The sequence below is a fragment of the Xyrauchen texanus genome, chromosome 1 (genome assembly GCF_025860055.1).
Source record: "Xyrauchen texanus isolate HMW12.3.18 chromosome 1, RBS_HiC_50CHRs, whole genome shotgun sequence".
Lineage (NCBI taxonomy): Eukaryota > Metazoa > Chordata > Actinopteri > Cypriniformes > Catostomidae > Xyrauchen > Xyrauchen texanus.
Window position 1 is genome coordinate 58,886,334 of NC_068276.1, and position 20,135 is coordinate 58,906,468.

At 38.3% G+C, this 20,135-nt stretch overlaps 1 protein-coding gene across 1 annotated transcript; it reads right to left on the reverse strand.

Moving 5' to 3' along the window:
• Positions 1–1,113: 1,113 nt before the first annotated feature.
• LOC127644852 (IST1 homolog) lies at positions 1,114–11,793 on the reverse strand. Its single transcript, XM_052128261.1, has 10 exons — positions 11,660–11,793; positions 10,856–10,949; positions 8,012–8,192; positions 7,835–7,922; positions 7,654–7,737; positions 7,384–7,494; positions 7,123–7,293; positions 6,469–6,579; positions 4,892–4,940; positions 1,114–4,807 (listed from the first exon to the last, which is right to left on the reverse strand). Exons 2-10 carry the CDS (start codon positions 10,938–10,940, stop codon positions 4,641–4,643), a joined length of 1,047 nt encoding a protein of 348 aa, XP_051984221.1. The 5' UTR covers positions 10,941–10,949; positions 11,660–11,793; the 3' UTR covers positions 1,114–4,640.
• Positions 11,794–20,135: the final 8,342 nt, after the last annotated feature.

A 20,135-nucleotide genomic window follows, 5' to 3' on the forward strand; every position in this document is an offset into this window, starting at 1 on the left:
GGGATTTTACATAGAAATTGGCCCAAAGGTTGTTGAGCGGGATGGGGGGACTGGTGGTCTATTTTCTGCATATCGTTGCCCCCCTTTGGCATATAGCGGCACCGTTTTATGGCCCATTCTTCATAATGCGGCGGCTCATTTCAGCTTGGCCAGTCCGCCCCTGATCGGCCCCAAAGTGCGTCGGCCCACCGGGAAAATGCCCGTTATGTCAGATTGCCAATTCAACCCTGATTACAAGTAGAGATCGACCCGTGTGGGTTTTTAATGGCTGATGCTGATATCCAGTGGGCAAGGTGGCCGATAGGCCGATACAATGCTGATATAGCACACAATTTAATATAGTAAATCACATAAACATAAAATTGCTAAAAAATTAATAACACTTATTTAGCACAATATTTCTCCAATTGCACACTAAACTCTAACTTTGTATAAAAGAATCACATTGTATTTTAAGCAGTTTATTCTGATTTCAGTTTGGCCATCAATTTTTTTTTATTTATTTGCACATTAAGAAATTGTTGATATATTAGGAAGAAGGTAATAACCGTACACACAGTCAGAGGCGGGTTTAGGCATGGGCAGCATCTTGCGAGGGTGCGGCACGTCTCAGTCGCTTCACATGCAAGCAGGCAATTCTCAGCGCCATCAAGAACCAAATCAGCCAAAGGGGAAAATTTACACCGATAAAAGAATTTGGGAATTAATCGGCCTCGGCAATATATATCGGTCGACCATTAATTACAATCGACAGCATTTGTGGGATGATGTTGATTACTACAAAAATTATCATCAACTCATTCCTCCTTTAAAATAAGAAAAAAAATCGAGGTTACAGTGAGGCACTTACAATGGAAGTCAACGGGGGGCAAATTTTTGAGAGGATTGTCTTGAACATTTCCACCACCTCTGTACAAGTGCCCCATGATGAAGACCCCAGAACCACTGCTCAATCTGAACTGATCACTTGATCAGTGCCCGGGGCTCCTAAATCAGGGGCGTAGATTCCAGGGAGGATGTGGGGGGAGGTACACCCCCCACCCAGTAGACAAAACAAGCAAGTACCCCCGCACACACACATACAATATTTATACCATGATCAATGGAAACATGTAAATGCTTCACGCTGCAACTGCACAAAAAATCTACACCCTTGCCCTAAATTAGCGAAGTCGGAGGTGACCATAGCAACGATATGCCGATTGCGGAGCGCTTTCCGATAGGACCAATATGGGATGGTACATCGCCAAATCTTACGTTTTGTGCTTATTTAACACTTAGTTTTAGATTTAAATATCACAAAATACTTGTGTTTCATTTAAAAGATCTTAAACTAAGTAGGCGTTTGACTAACTGTGATGGGGGTCGCCAAACGCCACTTTGGAATACGTGACCCATATTTATACAAAGTAAACAAACAAACAACATGTAGAAAATCAATGTAATCCTAACTAAAAAATACAAGGAAGGTTAATTTAAGTCAAATTAGATGGTATATTAATGAGGCATTTGTCATGAAATGTGAATAGTGCATTCGTGCTGATACAATATTACAGTTTTGGGCCTGTGGTAGATTATGCATGTACCTCATGTAGTGATTAAATACTTGGAAGACAAGCAAACTCAAGTGTGGATTCATGTGATTTGTTACACGAGACTATTTGTGACAGGGCTTGTTAATATTGTGCATGTACATATGAGGCTTTGTTTTATGTTCATATTAATAATAGTTATAGCACTGCGCCCTCTAGTGGTTATGAGGGGTAAAAACTGATGAAGCCACATTACATACGAAACACATCCATGCACTTCCAAACCTGCTGCTTTCACAAAAGTAACTACCTTTTCACACTATATTAGCTGTCAAATTGATGTTTTAAACTCCGCTTATTACGGCAGATTGGACCTTCAGTAAGAAATGATTTGGGTGAGAAGTGAAAAAGACTTTATTACACAAGTGTCCGATATGTTTTCAATGCAAGCTAAAAATCAGTAACAAACATACCTAATATGCCAGAATCACATTCAGATCGAGGAAATGCACAATTTAGTGTTATAAAGTCAAAGGCAGAGCTGCCGCACAGATACAAAGCTAACTAACCCTTCTCACGCTTTCAAAATAATCAATACATTGACACTCAAAAATATAAAAGGAAATCATATTTTAAACCCTCACCAAAGAGACTAATGAACAAAGGCCTATAAAATGACGTATGCAAATGTGGTGTTAATTGTCCAAGCTGTTAAAATGGTCACGTGTCCCAGAGAAAGGTGTGGAACAGCAAGGCCACTGTTTTAGAGACAGCAATAAGGCAAACCCATTTTGGAGAACACACAGACAGTACTAGTAACAAGAGTGCGATGCACTGTAGACTGATTATAAGTTCATAAATGTTTCCTTTTGAGTCAAATTAGGAAGGCTGACTGGTTTAATTCTTCTAAACGTAACACATTCTCTCCCATTCAATAAACACCACGGAAGGTGTTACTATAGTCTTAAAGGGTCCCGTAATTTTTTCACCCTCATGTCGCTCCAAACCGGTCTGCATTTCTTTCTTCTGTGGAACACAAAGAAGATATTTAAAAACAAATGTCTCCGTGTTTGTGTTTTTTTGTCCATACAATGTAAGTCAATGGGGTCCAGTGGTGTTTTGGACAACAGGTAGTTGAGGTAGACCGATATATCGGTTTTACCGATTAAACGGTGCCGATAGTTGCTTTTTGGAACTATCATTATCGGCAAAAATTTATGGCGATAGATGCCGATAGTTTTTTCATAATTCTTGCATTTCAAAATAAGAGTCCCCAGTGTGTTTCGGGCCTGTTTATACATAAAATTCTCTTGTTATGCACCAAATCTTGAATTTTGGTTGAACTATAAACTGTATCTGGGATTTTATGCATTTAGGACTTATTGTCTGTGGCTGTCATGAGTTATGTTTCCATACATTTTTTATTTTATTTTGGGATATCGCATAAAAACTGCAGGAAATAGATGCGAATAAATACGCATAAAAATATTATACGCTCGCTAGAGGTGGAGACATTTTATATTCGATAAGAAGAAATGTGCATAAACTATGATGCAAACACATTTACCAACTAAACTCCTTTTGAATTGTTTAGGAATAAAAGACACGCATAAAAAAGTTCACGTGACTGAATAACTCGTTGATAACTGGACTAACCAGCGGACCAATCATCGCATCTGAAATGTTGCTCTGATCATCCTGAAATAACTGTCTAGAAAATCCAATGCCTAGAAAGATTTTATTTGCAGTGCAAATAAATCGAAAACACACTTGAACAGTACGGAACAGGTTTATAGACAAAAATATCTCTCAGATTCGCACGGTATAGTCATAAGGATGGATGAACGGACATATATAGTGCTCAGAAGTATGTGACATGCTGTCGCCCCAAACTCGAGACAAAGTTGTTTACAGTGTTTTGTCTACGTGCCCTAGTGGCTACGGTTTCTCCGGAAGTGACAATTTCATCCTTTTGAACACCCTCGGATGGAAACGCGCCTTTATTAGCACATTGTTTTTGCGATAATGTGGTTTTTCGCTATTAAATTAACTTCGCAACTAGGATGGAAACAAAGCTAGTGTAAGGAAAGAACAAGACATTTTTTGACATTCTAAGAATCAATTTTGAAAACTATCGCCGGTTATCGGCCTTTCCCACCACCTTAGTTATCGGTATCGGCAAAATCCACTGTCGGTCGACTCTAGTTGACCTCTAACATTCTTCAAAATATCTTTTGTGTTCCACAGAAGAAAGAAAGTCATACAGAGTTGGACTGACATCAGGAACTATCCCTTTAACTAAAAGAGCACAAAACAGTTAAATGAAATGCTTGACTTTAGTACACAAAAGACAGCAAGTTCAATCTGAGGGAGGCCAAAATAAAACAATCGTTTCTTAAATTCTGTGATCTGACCACTAGAAAAAAAGCTAACTTTGGTGTTGACAATCCCACCACTATTCCCCGTATTGCCCAAAACGTCACTCATGTCCACAGATTTTAGCCTAAAACAAAACCACCGTGCCAAAGTTTTAAGTTTTGATCCACGGACAGTCCATTGCATCATCCAGTGACATACAGAAAGTCAGTCATGACTCTGGGTGTGAATAAAGCCAACAGGTTAAACCTGCTTTTTCCTAAATGACTCCGACTGAGATGAATAGAGATTTGAGCTTTACTGGAAACAAATAAGTTACAATTGAGATCATTGTTTCCTAAAAGTGGGTGGAAGTTAACAGATAGGAGTGAAACTTTATATATATACCCTATATATAATCATTTAGAGGTGGTCATATATGCCACTGGAGTCAGAATACATTAAAGATGACTAACCGGTTGTAGTTGTCAGCTAGGCCCTATATGCAAAGTGCTCATAAAAAGGGTAGGCGTCGAACCAACAGTCCGAGTTATTGTAGGTAAAAGTGCCTTTGTAGAGTTTTCTGCCACTGCGATTCACAAGCGTCTGTCTAAACTGCATCAGATCTTTCATTCTCATAAGTAACAAATATTATAATACACCTCCACCAAAGGTACAGAGAGCAGTGTGTATGTGAATAGGGACAGCTAAGGGTTACAAAGATGTCTTGACTCCCAGATGTTCTCTTGATAATTAGGTCTTCTTTTTGAGATCTTCAAAGCGTCTTGACAGGTCGTCAAAGTCGATGTCGTCTGATGCGTTGGCGTTCCCTCCAAAAGAGGATGAAGGAAGTGTGTCAGGAACAGACGGAAGATCAGGAAGGGTCGTGCTGTTGTAGATCTGAGCAGACGGGGCTGGGCCTGGAGAGGAGGGAGAGCTTTTAGAATGGCGATAATAGCTAATTGAATACAATTATGGGAGAGAAAAATGAAGGCATATTATACCTGGGATCACCTGGGAAGGAACAGAGGGTTTGATTGATAAATCGTTGACCTTAAAGAAAAACATGGCATGTATTAACAACTCCTCACTCAAGACCCCGCAAAAAAACAAACCTTAATACTGATTGATACGGTGTAGAAAACAATATGGGAGTTGGGATGGACATGTGCAACAACAGACTCATAAAGGAGTGGTGGTGGCATAGTGGGCTAAAGCACATAACTGGTAATCAGAAGGTTGCTGGTTTGATCCCCACAGCCACCACCATTGTGTCCTTGAGCAAAGCACTTAACTCCAGGTTGCTCCGGGGGGATTGTTCCTGTAATAAGTGCTCTGTAAGTCGCTTTGGATAAAAGCGTCTGCCAAATGCATAAATGTAAATGTCCTGGTTATGCGGGTATGAAGGCAATAGGTAAGACTCCTAACAATCTTATGCACAGTGGTGGATTTGTTGGGGTAAATGCTTCTTGGCGAATCTCACGAAAGCATGTCTGGGTCTTTTTTCACCCCAAAATTAAAAGTATAAAATAAAACGATATTTTGTTAAAGCCCATTGTAGGCTTTTTCCATGTTCAATGCAAGTTACACTCAATCGACAGCATTTGTGGCACAATGTTCACCATTTCAAAAGTAGTCACAGACGAAACATAATATGTGTTAGCATGATTTTAGGGAGACAAAATCAGAGATTTACCAGCGTTACAGCGGTTAACAGATAACAGGGTTAACCAGTGTTGCGTCATCATTGCAACATAGTTATAATATTGGCTATTAGCAATTTTATCTCACTAAATTCATGTTAACGTAGATAATGTGCATGTCTTGTGGCTATACTGTTGAAATGTTGTTAAAGTTACTGTACTGTTGCATATTTAATGTTTATGCATTGGCTCCATTCACTTCCGTTGTCACTGCCTTACTGTAAACACGTTTTAGCTGCTTTTTTTTTATTTTATTTTTTAAATAAACGAGGGAAGTATATGCACATTTCTCACCTCATTCTCATTGCTGTAATGTGTTCAGATGTTGTACTTTCGAGTATGTTTTTAAATCAGATTTTTCGCTTTATTGTGGGACAATCTTATTAAAAGCTGCATTAATTAAACCAGTACAACAAACACTAACATCACGTATAGACACTTTACAATTGAAAAGCCACATTTCTTTCGCATTACTTTCAATTTGACTGACTTGATAAACTAACAGGACTTGATTACGGGGATGACATGATGAAAATATATAATATTTTCACTTTACAGTAATGAGAATTGTGGGCGAAAATGTGCAAATGTTATTGGTCCTTAATTAAGCTTGAATTTATTTTGTTCCTTTTGATTTTTGGGGTGCAATATGACAGACTATGTGTGATTTACTATTTTGTTTCTGGGTACATTATAGTCAAGACTATGTACAACTTCAAGTTAGCGTCCTCGACCCTTTGCAGTCCATTTTTGCACATGCCCCATGAAGGCTCCCTGTGTAACAGAAAAAAGTCACCGTGTGAACTGAAATAATCTGCTCTTCCCTGATATGTGAACAGGTCGTCCCGTCAGTCTGGAAGGAGAGCGCTTGCACTTACAGATTCATAGGTGGGGGGGCAGCTGGGGAGCTGTGGGGGCTGCTCTCCTCTCACTTGGGGCTGGAAGTTGTTAAACACATTATAGTTGCCAACTGGACCATTAAAAGGCTCCTGTGAAAGGAAAATGGATTGGGCACTGCTTTATAAATACACTTTGTATAAGATACTGTAAATAGTTAAATTGTAGGGCCAAAATGTTTAAGACTGGTAACCAATTGACCCTTTGCTAAGCCCCCCCTTGGGTACTGCTGCTCACTCAATGCTCATAATGTGGAGAAAAAAAGTGTGCTGGAATTAAAGCTGCCTTGGAGCAAGTATTGGTGCTTACTGATGTTCTACATAGTTAATTGAGAAGTGCTGGCACTCAGTTTAATCGACAGTGTGCACTATAAGATTTGTTTAAAGGAAAAAATGTATTGCATGTTTCTTTTCTGGGTACCTTGAGTCACTATTGCTATACTGCAAGTGCCCTGGCTACAACATTTCACATACTCTTAAATACTTTCTGTAAAATCCCTTATAAACTATTCAAACACACAGGACTTCCACAGACAACTTATATTCGAACGATGCAAAAACTTTTCTGATATGGTGCAAAATTGCTTTTGAGGTGGGGCTTAGCAAAGGGTGAATTGCTCAGTAGATTTTACTAACAGCTCCTTTGGGTGGTGGGTAGTTAAATGCTGTGGGCATGGGCATGGGCATGCCTACAGCTGGGGCAGTGAACCCTCCTCCACCACCACCACCTCCACCACCTCCACCAGGCTTCTTAAAGTCACTGTCCACATTGATCAGATCGGCCTCTTCACCCGTACACACCTCTGGCTGTGAGTAGAGCGTTACACATGAGAAAACATTTAAACAAGTGCTATTTTAGATGACTGATATGGAAAGCAACTGGTCATTTGGTCTTACCCGAACCATGGCTTCAGGTTCATAGGGGACATTGTAGTTTTTGGCAATCTCAATGAGGTAACGCTCCACCAAAATCTTTGGAGGGGCCTCCACACTCAGTTTGTGTATAAGCTATGGAAGCAATGTCAGATGTGATATTACAGCTGATAAAACTTGATGTTTATTTAACTAGACATACATATATCAGGGGTTTCAAAATATAGCGAGCATCACTAATAGGGGTTATTTTTTTGTGCCCATCACTACTAAACAAATATGCGTCCCACATACCCTATCATTGACTGATCCGATCTGGTTTGTCCTGCAAAGCTTTCCGTACTCTTTGCTGTATTTGGCACACAGCTGGTCTGAAACCTGTGAAAGGTAAAAAAAAATGACATACAAGATCCACACTGGATTTAGGGAAATGCATCCACAGCAATTAAGATTAAATAGATGAAATTATACACACAATCTTCAGCTCTGTGATTTCTGATTGCAGACGGGGTGCAGCCCAGATGAGGGTGGACACCGCTTCCTGTAGACCAGGGTCGAGTTCTCTGAAGAAAAGACAGACCAAAGACAGATCAAGTGTCAATTCATATCAAATGAGAAAGAGATGGTGATAATATGAGAGTCTTTGATTTACTTCATGGACTGAATTAAGCCAAAGCGGGTGAGCAGCAGATCGCAGTATAACTCCAGGATCTCCATGGCCTCCACCAAATAATCTTCTCTGATGATGTGCTCGACTCTGATCCTCGCGCGCTCATCTTTGCCCGTCGACAGGTAGTCTGCGATTTCCTTACGAGACTTCTGGGCTAATTCAGCTAAGAAGAGACTAAATTAATTATCCTTTAATTGCATGGGTGTTTTGCCAAACATTATGATATACTCTTTTCTTTAGCGACACGGCATGTATCGAAGACAATTAGAAAATAATGGAAAACAATATGTTCTGATATATTTTGATGTTTCATTTACATATGTCAAAGAGATGACGCAAATAAATCACAGAACAGGATTAATTACTTCCACCCTGAAATGTCATGAGACGCAACAAGCTGTCGAACACATTAAGCTACACATAACACATAAGCTATATGCATTTTTCTCAGGCACTTTTCAAGTTGAAAATATATGCATAACACATGACAAAAGCCAAATCATACTGTTCAATTGTTACACTTGATATTATTATATATTAGCCAACAAAATTGCATAGCCCTTCCATTCACAAGGGGGTTAGAAGTGACTAGATAGCGTATGAGGTAGATGGGGAAAGAATACCGGTGATGGCAGAACACATTTTTTTATATAAAATTCAAACTAACACATGTCTGGACTTTCAAAACTTTGCCAAAACATCTTCCGGGATGTTTTTATTTTTTCTTAAAAGATTTGTCAGTAGCTGGTGATCAGCCACACCTGATGCAGCCCACATCAAAGGCCTGATAACAAGCTCATAAATGGTGTGATAGAGCAGGGAGAGATCTACAATATACAGTGAGTGAGAAAATGTGCTCCAAAAAAAACGAAATATCGTGCAGGGAGTTGCTGACAGAAACAGCATAGCTGGTCTGCGTCAGGCCAACTGTAGCTTTCTAAAGTTTACAAGACCCTAAAGGCAGAGAAGATCCCCATTATCAGATATTACGAGAATTGGTCAACGCTTTGAAACAACAGATGTGGCCAGAGAGAAAAGATCTGGAAGGCCCAAAGCCTCTTCATGCAGGGATGACCACCTGCTGAAATCTGCAGTTCTCAAAGACGGGACCAAAAGCAGAATTCAAGACCTCAGAAAAAGAGTCGTTCGAGAAGAACAATAACCAGAAGGTTATCAAATGCCGGTTTTGTGTCTAGAAGGTGTGTTAAAAAGCCTTTGTCTCATAAAACATTAAAGACAAGTTTTTGGCAGAATATGGAAAGCTTGATTGAGAGTGGTTCAGCAGAGTTGTGTGGAGTAATGCATCATGAGTTGAGTTGCATGGTGATGCTCCAGAGAGGTGTCTTGGAAGATCTGGAGGGAAATACAATAGTGAATGCATCTCTACCACAGTGAAGCATGGACGAAGCGGTGTCATGGTGTGGGGAGCCTTTTCAGCTGCTGGTACTGGTGAGCTGCTGCACTGTGAAAAGTCCATTAATGCTTTGGATTACAGGAGAATTTCTTCCCACAACTGAAACAATGTTTTCTAAAGAGGAATCATCAGATGTTATTTTTCAACAAGACAATGCTCCTGCATAAACGGCAAAGACCACCAAGAAGTGGCTTGAGAACAAGTCCATCAGGCTCGTGTTTTGGCCTGGTCAGAGTCCAGATTTGAACCCTATTGAGAATATTTGGTCTCATCAATTTGAAGCCATCAACATTGAGTGGAACAACATTGACTCTTCTTTCTGTATAAAGCTGTCCGCAAGTTTACCCACAAGGCTTAAACATTTAAAGATATCAATGGGTAAATGGTCTGCACTTACATAGCGCCTTTTTTACCTTAGAGGTTACCAAAGCACTTTACACTGTGTCCTATTCACCCATTCACACACACACTCAGCAGAGCTGCCATGCAAGGCACTAGCCTGCCATTGGGAGCAACTTGGGGTTCAGTGTCTTGCCCAAGGACAATTCGGCATGTGCAGTCATGTGGGCCAGGAATCAAACCACCAACCCTGCGATTAGTGTTCGACCCGCTCTACCACCTGAGCCACAGCCGCCCGATATCAAAGATTTGTGGTTAAGACCATTAAAAGCTTAATGTTTTACCATTTTGGGCTTGGCCCATTTTTTCCCCCCAGGAGTGTAGTACTCATTTGTCTTGTGATAAACAAAGAAATATATATCCTATGATAGTTAACTTAAATAGATAAAGAATATGAAGAATATGATTTATGGAAGCATAAAAAAGTGACAATGTGTCATATCTCGGGTCTATAATGACCCTATACACAATTGGTAATTAAGTTATAAATATATATATTTAGCCATTTTTTTTTGTAACAATATTTACAAGAGAAAGGTTGAGGAATACTAAAGAAATGTGGGTACAACTCCAAAAAATGGATGAGGTACAGGGGGTGGAATGAGGTCCTGGGTAACTAGAGACCCGAGGTATGCATTAAAGGGTTGCAATCAACATGAAATAGTGTGCAAAGCCCGTAAAGTTCCATGAAGTTATTAATGTTATTCATTCAGAAAAACGTTGAGAGGGAATTGATTGGATCGTGAATAGTAGTCTCTCTATGTCAGGTGGTTGGAGGGGAAGGGGTTGAAATATTAAGGTGGCAATATACCAATAGTGAAATCAAAGAAAGTATGAGAGTGATGTCATTCAAACAATGTCTGACCAAAATGAAGGCATTCTTGAGTTTGTTGCAGTGGTTCGTGCACAACATGCAACATAGGGTCCATCGATTTTAATTCATATTTCAAACTTAAATTAGAACTTAGACCTGAAACATCAAAATGTGTAAAACTTGGCGATAATGAACTTACTTTTTTTCTTCTCGAGAAGTTTGAGGCGGTTCATGACGAGCCTGAGATTGACACGAAGTCTCTCTGATTTAAATCCTCCAAGCATGATGGAGCTCTTTGGACAAACATCAAACAAGAATCAAACATGAGACAAAAGGGGCACAAATGTGTCCTGGTAGCTCATGATCATGATCAATGATGAGGATCTCAGCTTTCCAACCACACAGAGATAGTTAAGAACATATTTTGCAGATTATTTCTTTATCATGCTTTTTCAACTGGAAGGGCAGCGTTAAAATAGAAAACATATTTTAACATGAGTCTTTAAGTTTTGATTTTAAATTCCCTATTGTTTTATATAGAATTGTTCTAGAGTTTATTCAGTTCTATACAGTATTTAACGCAATTACATCAGAAGTAACTGTCATTTAATAACAATAAAGCACATTACAGTTACAAATATAAAACAATAACAACAGAATTAATGTACAAATAGTTACTATAAATGCTGACTGTTTATTAAAATGGGTCACAAGAGAGTCCGAGAGACACATTATCAAGCTATTTGTTTTTATCTATGTTAATGCATCTATATTAACCTCTAAAAGACGCATAAATGACACAAATAACATTTTGAAACATGTTAAAAGCTGTCAACAATCTAATGGCTCAAACCAGGAAGACTCGATTAGCTGACGGGCTAACATGAGCCGATTCGCCAAAGTAAACAAAGATTTAAGAAAACATGTAGACTTTAGCAAAACGCCAAAGGTTCGTGAATGATCGAGAAGTATAACACAGACGTGTAATAAATTTTATATTTACGTGTGAGGTTGGTTTCGATGAGAGTGATGGAGAGCGACTGATCAGTTCGCCTTCACTTCCGCACTGAACGTCACTTCGCTCATGACGTCACGCGTCACGTGATCGCCGGAGAAACTGAGTACGGTGGAGAAATCACATGCTTTGTATGACGTCATGTTTATGTTGCTAGAGAAGAGAATGCAGATTATCATTGTGGCATGACACGTCTGATTTCACAGCTCCAGAATTAGGCCAAATTATGTCATAGAATGCAAGTCTACCAGAACAGGGGTTTCAAAAAACTTTGATACCAAGGACCCTCAAAATATGCACTGCAAAACTTCACACGCAACAGTCTGATGAAAGAGGGGTGTCTAAATGTTGATTTAGAGGTATTTTGATCTAATATTTTATATATATATATATATATATATATATATATATATATATATATTGCAATTTTATGCAGCTAATGATTAACCTGGAAATGATCACATTTAATTTGATGCAAAATACTTTTCAATTTATTTTGAAGTGATTATAAAAATGCAATAACTCAAATAAGTGAAAGGATAGTATTTGGGGCCCCTGTTGCAAGGGCTAAAGGCCCCTATCAAACACATTGTTTTTCTATAGTGGGGGGAACAGGTTTGTTATGAAGACTGTTCAAACTGAGCTCAGATTGACTCATCCAATCATAATAGAGGTTAGTTTGTTTATAAAATACTTGAGATGTTATGAAATGTCAAATGTGATTGAAATGAACAAGAAATGATGCACTCATTTATGTAGTTATTTTGAATACACATCTTCATTTGTTACTAAAAAAGTCTTAAAAGTATTTGCATATGTTGGCAAATGTGCCCTATAATGATTGCCCCAGTACGTACACATTATATCAATAATAAAACAAACCAAAAAAAGACAGGTAGGGAAGGAGGTATTACCCCAAGTGAAGGAGTTCAAGTACCTCGGAGTCTTGTTCACGAGTGAGGGGACAATGGAGCGGGAGGTTGGCCGGAGGATCGGGGCAGCGGGGGCGGTATTGCACTCGCTCTATCGCACCGTTGTCATGAAAAGAGAGCTGAGCTGGAAGGCAAAGCTCTCGATCTACCGGTCCATTTTGTTCCTACCCTCACCTATGGTCATGAAGGTTGGGTGATGACCAAAAGAACTAGGTCGCGAGTACAAGCGGCCGAAATGAGCTTCCTCAGAAGGGTGGCGGGCTTCTCCCTTAGAGATAGGGTGAGGAGCTCAGTCATCCGTAAGGAGCTCAGAGTAGAGCCGCTGCTCCTTTGAGTCGAAAGGAGCCAGTTGAGGTGGTTTGGGCATCTGGTAAGGATGCCCCCTGGCCGCCTCCCTAGGGAGGTGTTTCAGGCACGTCCAGCTGGGAGGAGGCCTCGGGGAAGACCCAGGATTAGGTGGAGAGATTACATCACCACACTGGCCTGGGAACGCCTCGGGGTCCCCCAGTCAGAGCTGGTTAATGTGGCTCGGGATAGGGAAGTTTGGGGCCCCCTGCTGGAGCAGCTGGCCCCGCGACCCGACTTATAAGGATAAGCGGTTGAAGATGGATGGACCGGCCAAAAAAAGACCCTGGGGTCCCAAAGTGAGGGAGGCTTTTACCCCAGGTGTGCTGTAAAAGCCCCCCTATTGCCACCTTTTAAAAAAAAATTATACAATTTTTATTCAAAACAACTTTCTTTTGTTATTTGTTTTCACACAAATAAAAATGTATGTATTTCTTGAATCTTGATACACTTTATGACCACAAAAAAAGCCTTTGTGGGCGTGCCTTTAGCCCCATTGTACCCTACTTTTGATCAAATCTGTATCAAATCGGCCGAAAATGTTCATAGTGGTACATCCCGATTATCTGGAAAATATTTAGCCACTATGTACTACATTGACAGCGTATCTGTTTTCTTATAAGTAAACATATAAACCCGAAGGTAAACATTTTAACAACTGAAGGGGTAATAATGTCAGGTTTGGTAAATAAATAATCTGTATATATTTATATAAAATAAACGTTAATAAATGTTCCAAGGGCCACCTAGCACCCTGGACCCCAGTTTAAAAACAACTCCGTACTAGATAATTGGAAATATTACACTATTTTTGTTTATTGTATTTTAAAAGTAAATAAAAAAATAAAAAAAGCAGCTGAATATTTCCAATATAGCCGGGAAAAAAATAAGATACCGTACTGTAGCATTCCACCCCTGGAGTCGCGAGTTCGAATCTGGGGCGTGCTGAGTGAATCCATCCAGGTCTCCTAAGCAACCAAATTGGCCTGGTTGCTAGGGAGGGTAGAGTCACATGGTGACCTCCTTATGGTCGCTATAATATGGTTCTCGCTCTCACTGGGGGACGTGGTGAGTTGTGCGAGGATGCAGCGGAGAATAGCGTGAAGCCTCCACACACACTAGGTCTCCACGGTAACGCGCTCAACAAGCCACGTGATAAGATGCGCAGATTGACGGTCTCAGACGCGGAGGCAACTGAGATTCGGATTGAGGCGGGTCACTACGCCACCACGAGGACTTAGAGCGCATTGGGAATGGGGCGTGTGAAATTGGGGATAAAAAAACATAACAATGAACTGAAGAGAGGGCATGATGTCACACTTAATGGGATGTGATGTCATAATGGAATCTGCCATTTAATAGTCTATTATAGGATTTTCAGCTAAATGTAAACAGTTAAAAAGAAGAGCAACAAAACAATGAATGAAACTGCAGAAGTAGAAATATAGTAACATATAAAATACATTGTTTTAACAAACAAATACATATAATTCATAACATTCTGAACACAAATAATTATAATATTACGTCTTTGGGGAATATATTGTCTGTTTAAGCTTTACCTTATAATTAACAGACCTTTTGCACACTCCAGGTTTTGCAAAGCAGGAGTAAACGTTTGCAGGGCAATCTTATTTTCACTTACCCATTTGCTCCAAGAGCAAAAGAAAAAGTCCACTACTGCGTTTGAATGACTTTTAAGAAGAGTTAAAAACAATTGGGGATTAAAACAGTAAAATGGGAGAAATTTACCAAATTACCCTTATACCAAAATCAGGTAAAGAGCCACTTAGTATTGATAATCGGAGCCCTATATCATGCATTTACCCTGAAAAAGATATTGACTTGACATGTGTGTTTTGCAACTTCAGCATTGAGAGTATTGTGCATCTTTGATGGTATTTGTACTAAATTGTTTTGGTGTACCTTTGAGGAGATCACTGGGACTGAGATTATTTTGGAAGTTAAAAATGTCTGTTTTATGATAAACCCTTAGAAAATAAACCATGTTGTCATGAACCTATTTAGGTAAATATTATATCCATAAATATAGATGGTCAAAGAAAATCCCATCAATCTATCAGTGCCTGTAAGGAACAGCAGGGCAGGAAAGACTGTGGCCTGTTGTAGATCCTTGAACTTTCACCCATATTAGACACGCCTGCATATGTGGCTTTTGAATGCTCCAATACCCCTTTGTATATAGTGATTTATGTTTTTCTGTTTCTTTGCTAATTTATCCTTTTTTCACGTTAATTCTTCTGTTATGTGAACTGCAACAATAAAGCATAAAAAATAAATAAATAAAAACAAATCTTGTCACGCCTTTTTTTTCTTTTGCTCTCACTGCTGCCATCTTTTGGACACAGGAGGAGAAACAATTCACCTGCATTGCTTTATTTGTTTATTTATTTATTTTTTATTTTGTCTCATAACACTCCTAAATATGCGATACAATTGTTTAATTAAAAAATGTAAACAAATTAATTAAATCCAATTTTCTTTTTTGTTTTTTTTGTGTTTTTTAATGCAACTTTATTGAGAAAAAAGCAAGATCTTACCAACACAATAATACAGTCTGAGCAGATAACTAGAAAAAAAAAAACAAATACACAAGAATGAATAAATAAAAAAGGTAGAGGTCTAATCAGATAACAACACATCTATATTTACAAGGCTTGTTTAGTTCATATATATATATATATATATATATATATATATATATATATATATATATTATTATTATTTTTTTTTACTGAGTATCTGTGCAGGTTACACGTAAAGCAATACTGAATTCCCGTGCCAATGAACCTGAGAAAGGACAAGGGAGGATGAGATTATATTTATTAATACTGTTCTAATGACACAGATTTATATTCTTCTGGTCACCGGTGGCCCAAACTTGTAAAACAGCAAAGGCACAACAAACAAATACGGCTTCAGTGATTAACATTGCTTTAAAATATCACTTATGCCAAATCAGTTTTTCACATTACATACGAATTTGAAATCAGGACATCTGTTGTTAACACAGGCTGAATCCACAATTTGCATTGCACATAAATAATATGCAAGATTGAAACGAATGCGTTCCAGATCATTACAAAATTGCACGTCAAAGGCGTCCTGACAGTGTACATTTCCGGAGGGTGTTTCCATTAGAGGAAGACCAAAATATCAGTTTTGTGAAATTCAAAAATGTGCCCTGTCAGCACATACGTATCACTAACTCATATCATGTGAATCATAATAAACTTTATTCCTCATTAAACCTCATTTTTTTATATGCAAAACTCTTCATCTGGTGAATATAAAGGCTATAACAAGCTTTATTTTGGAGGCCCCAGTGTGTTTCAGGCTTGTTTATAGTTAAAAGTCCCACGTAATGCACCAAATCTTTCCCTAATTGGGATTTAGGTTGCACAATAAATGGCATCTGGGATTTTATACATTTTCGACTCACTTTTGGCCTTCACGTCTGTGTCTCTCATGGTAAAAAAGAATAAGAAAATGTATTTATTATTGTATAAATCGATTTAAAAAACTATCAGCCGATTGATGGTTATCGTCCTTTCCCACCACCCTAGATATTGGTATCAGCAAAATCCAAAACCAGTTAACATCTAGTATTGACCACAACCCCTTGGTGCAACAGATGGTTATATTTTGGCTTTATTAAATGCAGAGAAATGTGAGGCCAAAGCTGCTACAACGGTTTTTAAATGTATAAACATCAAACTTAAAAAGTACTAGTACAAGTATTTTTCATATGCAAACAGTCTGCTACAAGGGGAACTGCGGCATTATGTCCCAAAACTGGTGTAATGTCTTTTAACATACTCAAAAACTTTCCCCATCACCAGTGAAGTATATACTTTGAGGGTTATCTACTTTTAGTGTGTAGAAGTACACAGATTGGTTTGCAGCCACAGTTTCCAGTGTAACTTACAGAGTCAAGCCCAAGATGAAGCAGTTTCTCCACATGACTCTGGTGTGACGCAACTTCAAAGCATTGTGATACTCTGGCTGAATGTCATCAGGGAATGCCTCATCTCGTTCTACAGATAGAGTGAGAGAATATGGAATGTGGTGTTAAAGAGGGAATACATATATGGTTGAGTTGGTGGATATCCAATAGGCATGGCTAAGAGCACCTGATCATGGGAGCCATTGTTGCCCTCATGAGAGACACTCCTCTAAATTGTGTCCTGTGAAAAGTATAACTACACCCTAACAGCTCATCTAACTGATTATAAAGTGCACCACTGGCAAACAAACTAATTAAAACAAACAAACTGACTTACTAACAAACTAACAAAAACTAACCATCAAGCTACACTAGCACACTGACTTGCTAACAAACAAACAAACGAACAAACTAACAAGCTACTAAACAAACAAACTTACTAAAAACTAACTAAATAAAACTAACAAATTAAACAAAACCATTTTTTTTAAAAACTAACTTAAACAAAAAATAAAACTAACAAATTAAAACAAACAAAATTAATAACAAAACAAATTAACCATCAAGTTACACTTATACACTAAATGACTCACTAACAAACCAACTACCTAACTAACAAATAAACAAACTAAAAAAATGATTTACTAACTATCCAACAAACTACCTAAAAAACAACACTAACAAACAAGCAAAACTAATTTACTTAAACTAACTTACAAAAACAAAACATTTAACAAACAAACAAAATAAAAGTAATAAACTAACTTACAAAACAAACTAAACATCAATTTACACTAACTGACTACCTAATAAACAAACAAACTAACAAACTACCAGACAGACAAACAAACTACCAAACTACCAGACAGACAAACAAACTACCAAACTACCAGACAGACAAACAAACTACCAAACTACCAGACAGACAAACAAACTAACAAACTACCAGACAGACAAACTAACTAACAAACTACCAGACAGACAAACAAAATACCAGACAGACAAACTAACAAACTACCACACAGACAAACAAACTACCACACAGACAAACGAACTAACAAACTACCAGACAGACAAACAAACTAACTAACAGACAGACAAACAAACTAACTAACAGACAGACAAACAAACTAACTGACAAACAAACTAACAAACTACCAGACAGACAGACAAAAACTAACAAACTACCAGACAGACAAACGAACTAACAAACAGACAAACTACCAGACAGACAAACAAACTAAGAAACTACCAGACAGAGAAACAATCTAACAAAATACCAGACAGACAAACAAACTAACAAACTACCAGGCAGACAAACTAACAAACTACCAGACAAACAAACAAACTACCTGACAAACAAACTACCTGATAAATAAACAAACTACCTGACAAACAAACAAACAAACTACCAGACAAACAAACAAACTAACACCCAGACAAAACAAACTAACACCCAGACAAAACAAACTAACACCCAGACAAACAAACTACCAGACAGACAGACAAACTAACTACCAGACATCAAACAAACTACCAGACAAACACACAAACTACCAGACAAACACACAAACTACCAGACAAACACACAAACTACCAGACAAACACAAAAACAAACTACCAGACAAACTAACTAACTATCAGACTAACTAACTAGAAGAGCTCGCAGAAACCAACACAAACACACAGAGCATTAGCATGTTTGACTCGCTGAAACAAGAACAGAAAGTAAGAGAAGTTTTCAATCTGCCCACCTGTATCAAACAAACAGAAAAAGGCTTTGATAGCACCAAAGAGTTACACCTTTAGGTGAAGTGAACCAACAAATGGGTTTGAAGAGTGAGAATAAATGAGAAACGTCAGCTTATGTGTGGTTAAGTGGTTGCTAAGGTGTTCTGCGTGGTTGCTAGATGGCAGTGGTGGTGGCGTAGTGGGCTAAGGCACTGAGCTGGTAATCAGAAGGTTACTGGTTCAACTTGAGCAAGGCACTTAACTCCAGGTTGCTCCGAGGGGATTGTCCCTGTAATAAGTGCACTGTAAGTCGCTATGGATAAAAGCGTCTGCCAAATGCATAAATGTAAATGCTAGATTGCTGCTTAAGGCACCAAGTCAAAAAAGCCCACCTTCACATATCTATGACATTCAGATCCCTAAATATGGCTCTGTTCTTACTTTAATATAAGTCTAGGGGAATACTACGTCCAACAACACAGAGAGCTTCAACATTGGGTATAAACTTCTCTCAACGGTCAAGGGTTCACATTGATAAAAAATTTAAATAAAAACTGCTAAATAACCATGGCACTCTTGAAACATGATTATGCAGTAAGAGTGCAATGGCTATTTAAATAATGCCAGGGTTTATTGCCCAATAGGCAGAAATGGCATACCTCTCCTCAACAAGCTGCACAATTTGATGTATCGTTTATGTCCATAGCACAGTGTGGGACGAGTTTAACTTAAGGGGTTTCAAAAACACCTAATCCCATGTATAAGCAATAGTAATATTGTTGCTGGCCTTAAAGGGACAGTTCACCCCAAAATGAACATTCTCTCATCATTTACTCACCCTCATGCCATCCCAGATGTGTGACTTTCTTTCTTCTGCTGAACACAAATGAAGATTTTTAGAAGAATATCTCAGCTCTGTAGGTCCATACAATGTAAGTGAATGCCACCCTCAACATGGGTGGGATTTTAGGCTGATCGTCATTTTTATTGCAGAACTTACATACACACACATACAAGATCAGGGAAATGAAGTATGGTTGCATCTCTTACAATGAAGCATCATAACGACAGAAACAGAAAACAAATATTATGGATTTGCGGACTATAAGTATATAATTACTATATGTATATAATTTCAAAATATGAAATGATATACACAGAAAAAACAATAATAAGGTTCAATCATATCTTTGAAAAAGTCATCATAACGCATCAATACATTTGGACTTTTTCTGTTAGTTATAAGTCTAAGGGATGAAATAAGAGAGTTAAATTCAGCAATAAAACGAGGAAGGCATAAAGGAGACAAGCCATTTTTGCTTGTGGATGAATAATTTTACATGCAAGATAAAGAAATTAGCGACATATTCAAGGGACAACAACGTTGGGTTTTCATAATAAAATATAATATTGTTGAGGATGAAGGTGTGGGTCACATTTGTGGGGCTAAAAACACAAGAGCTTAAGTCAATCCAAAATGCATTGGTTA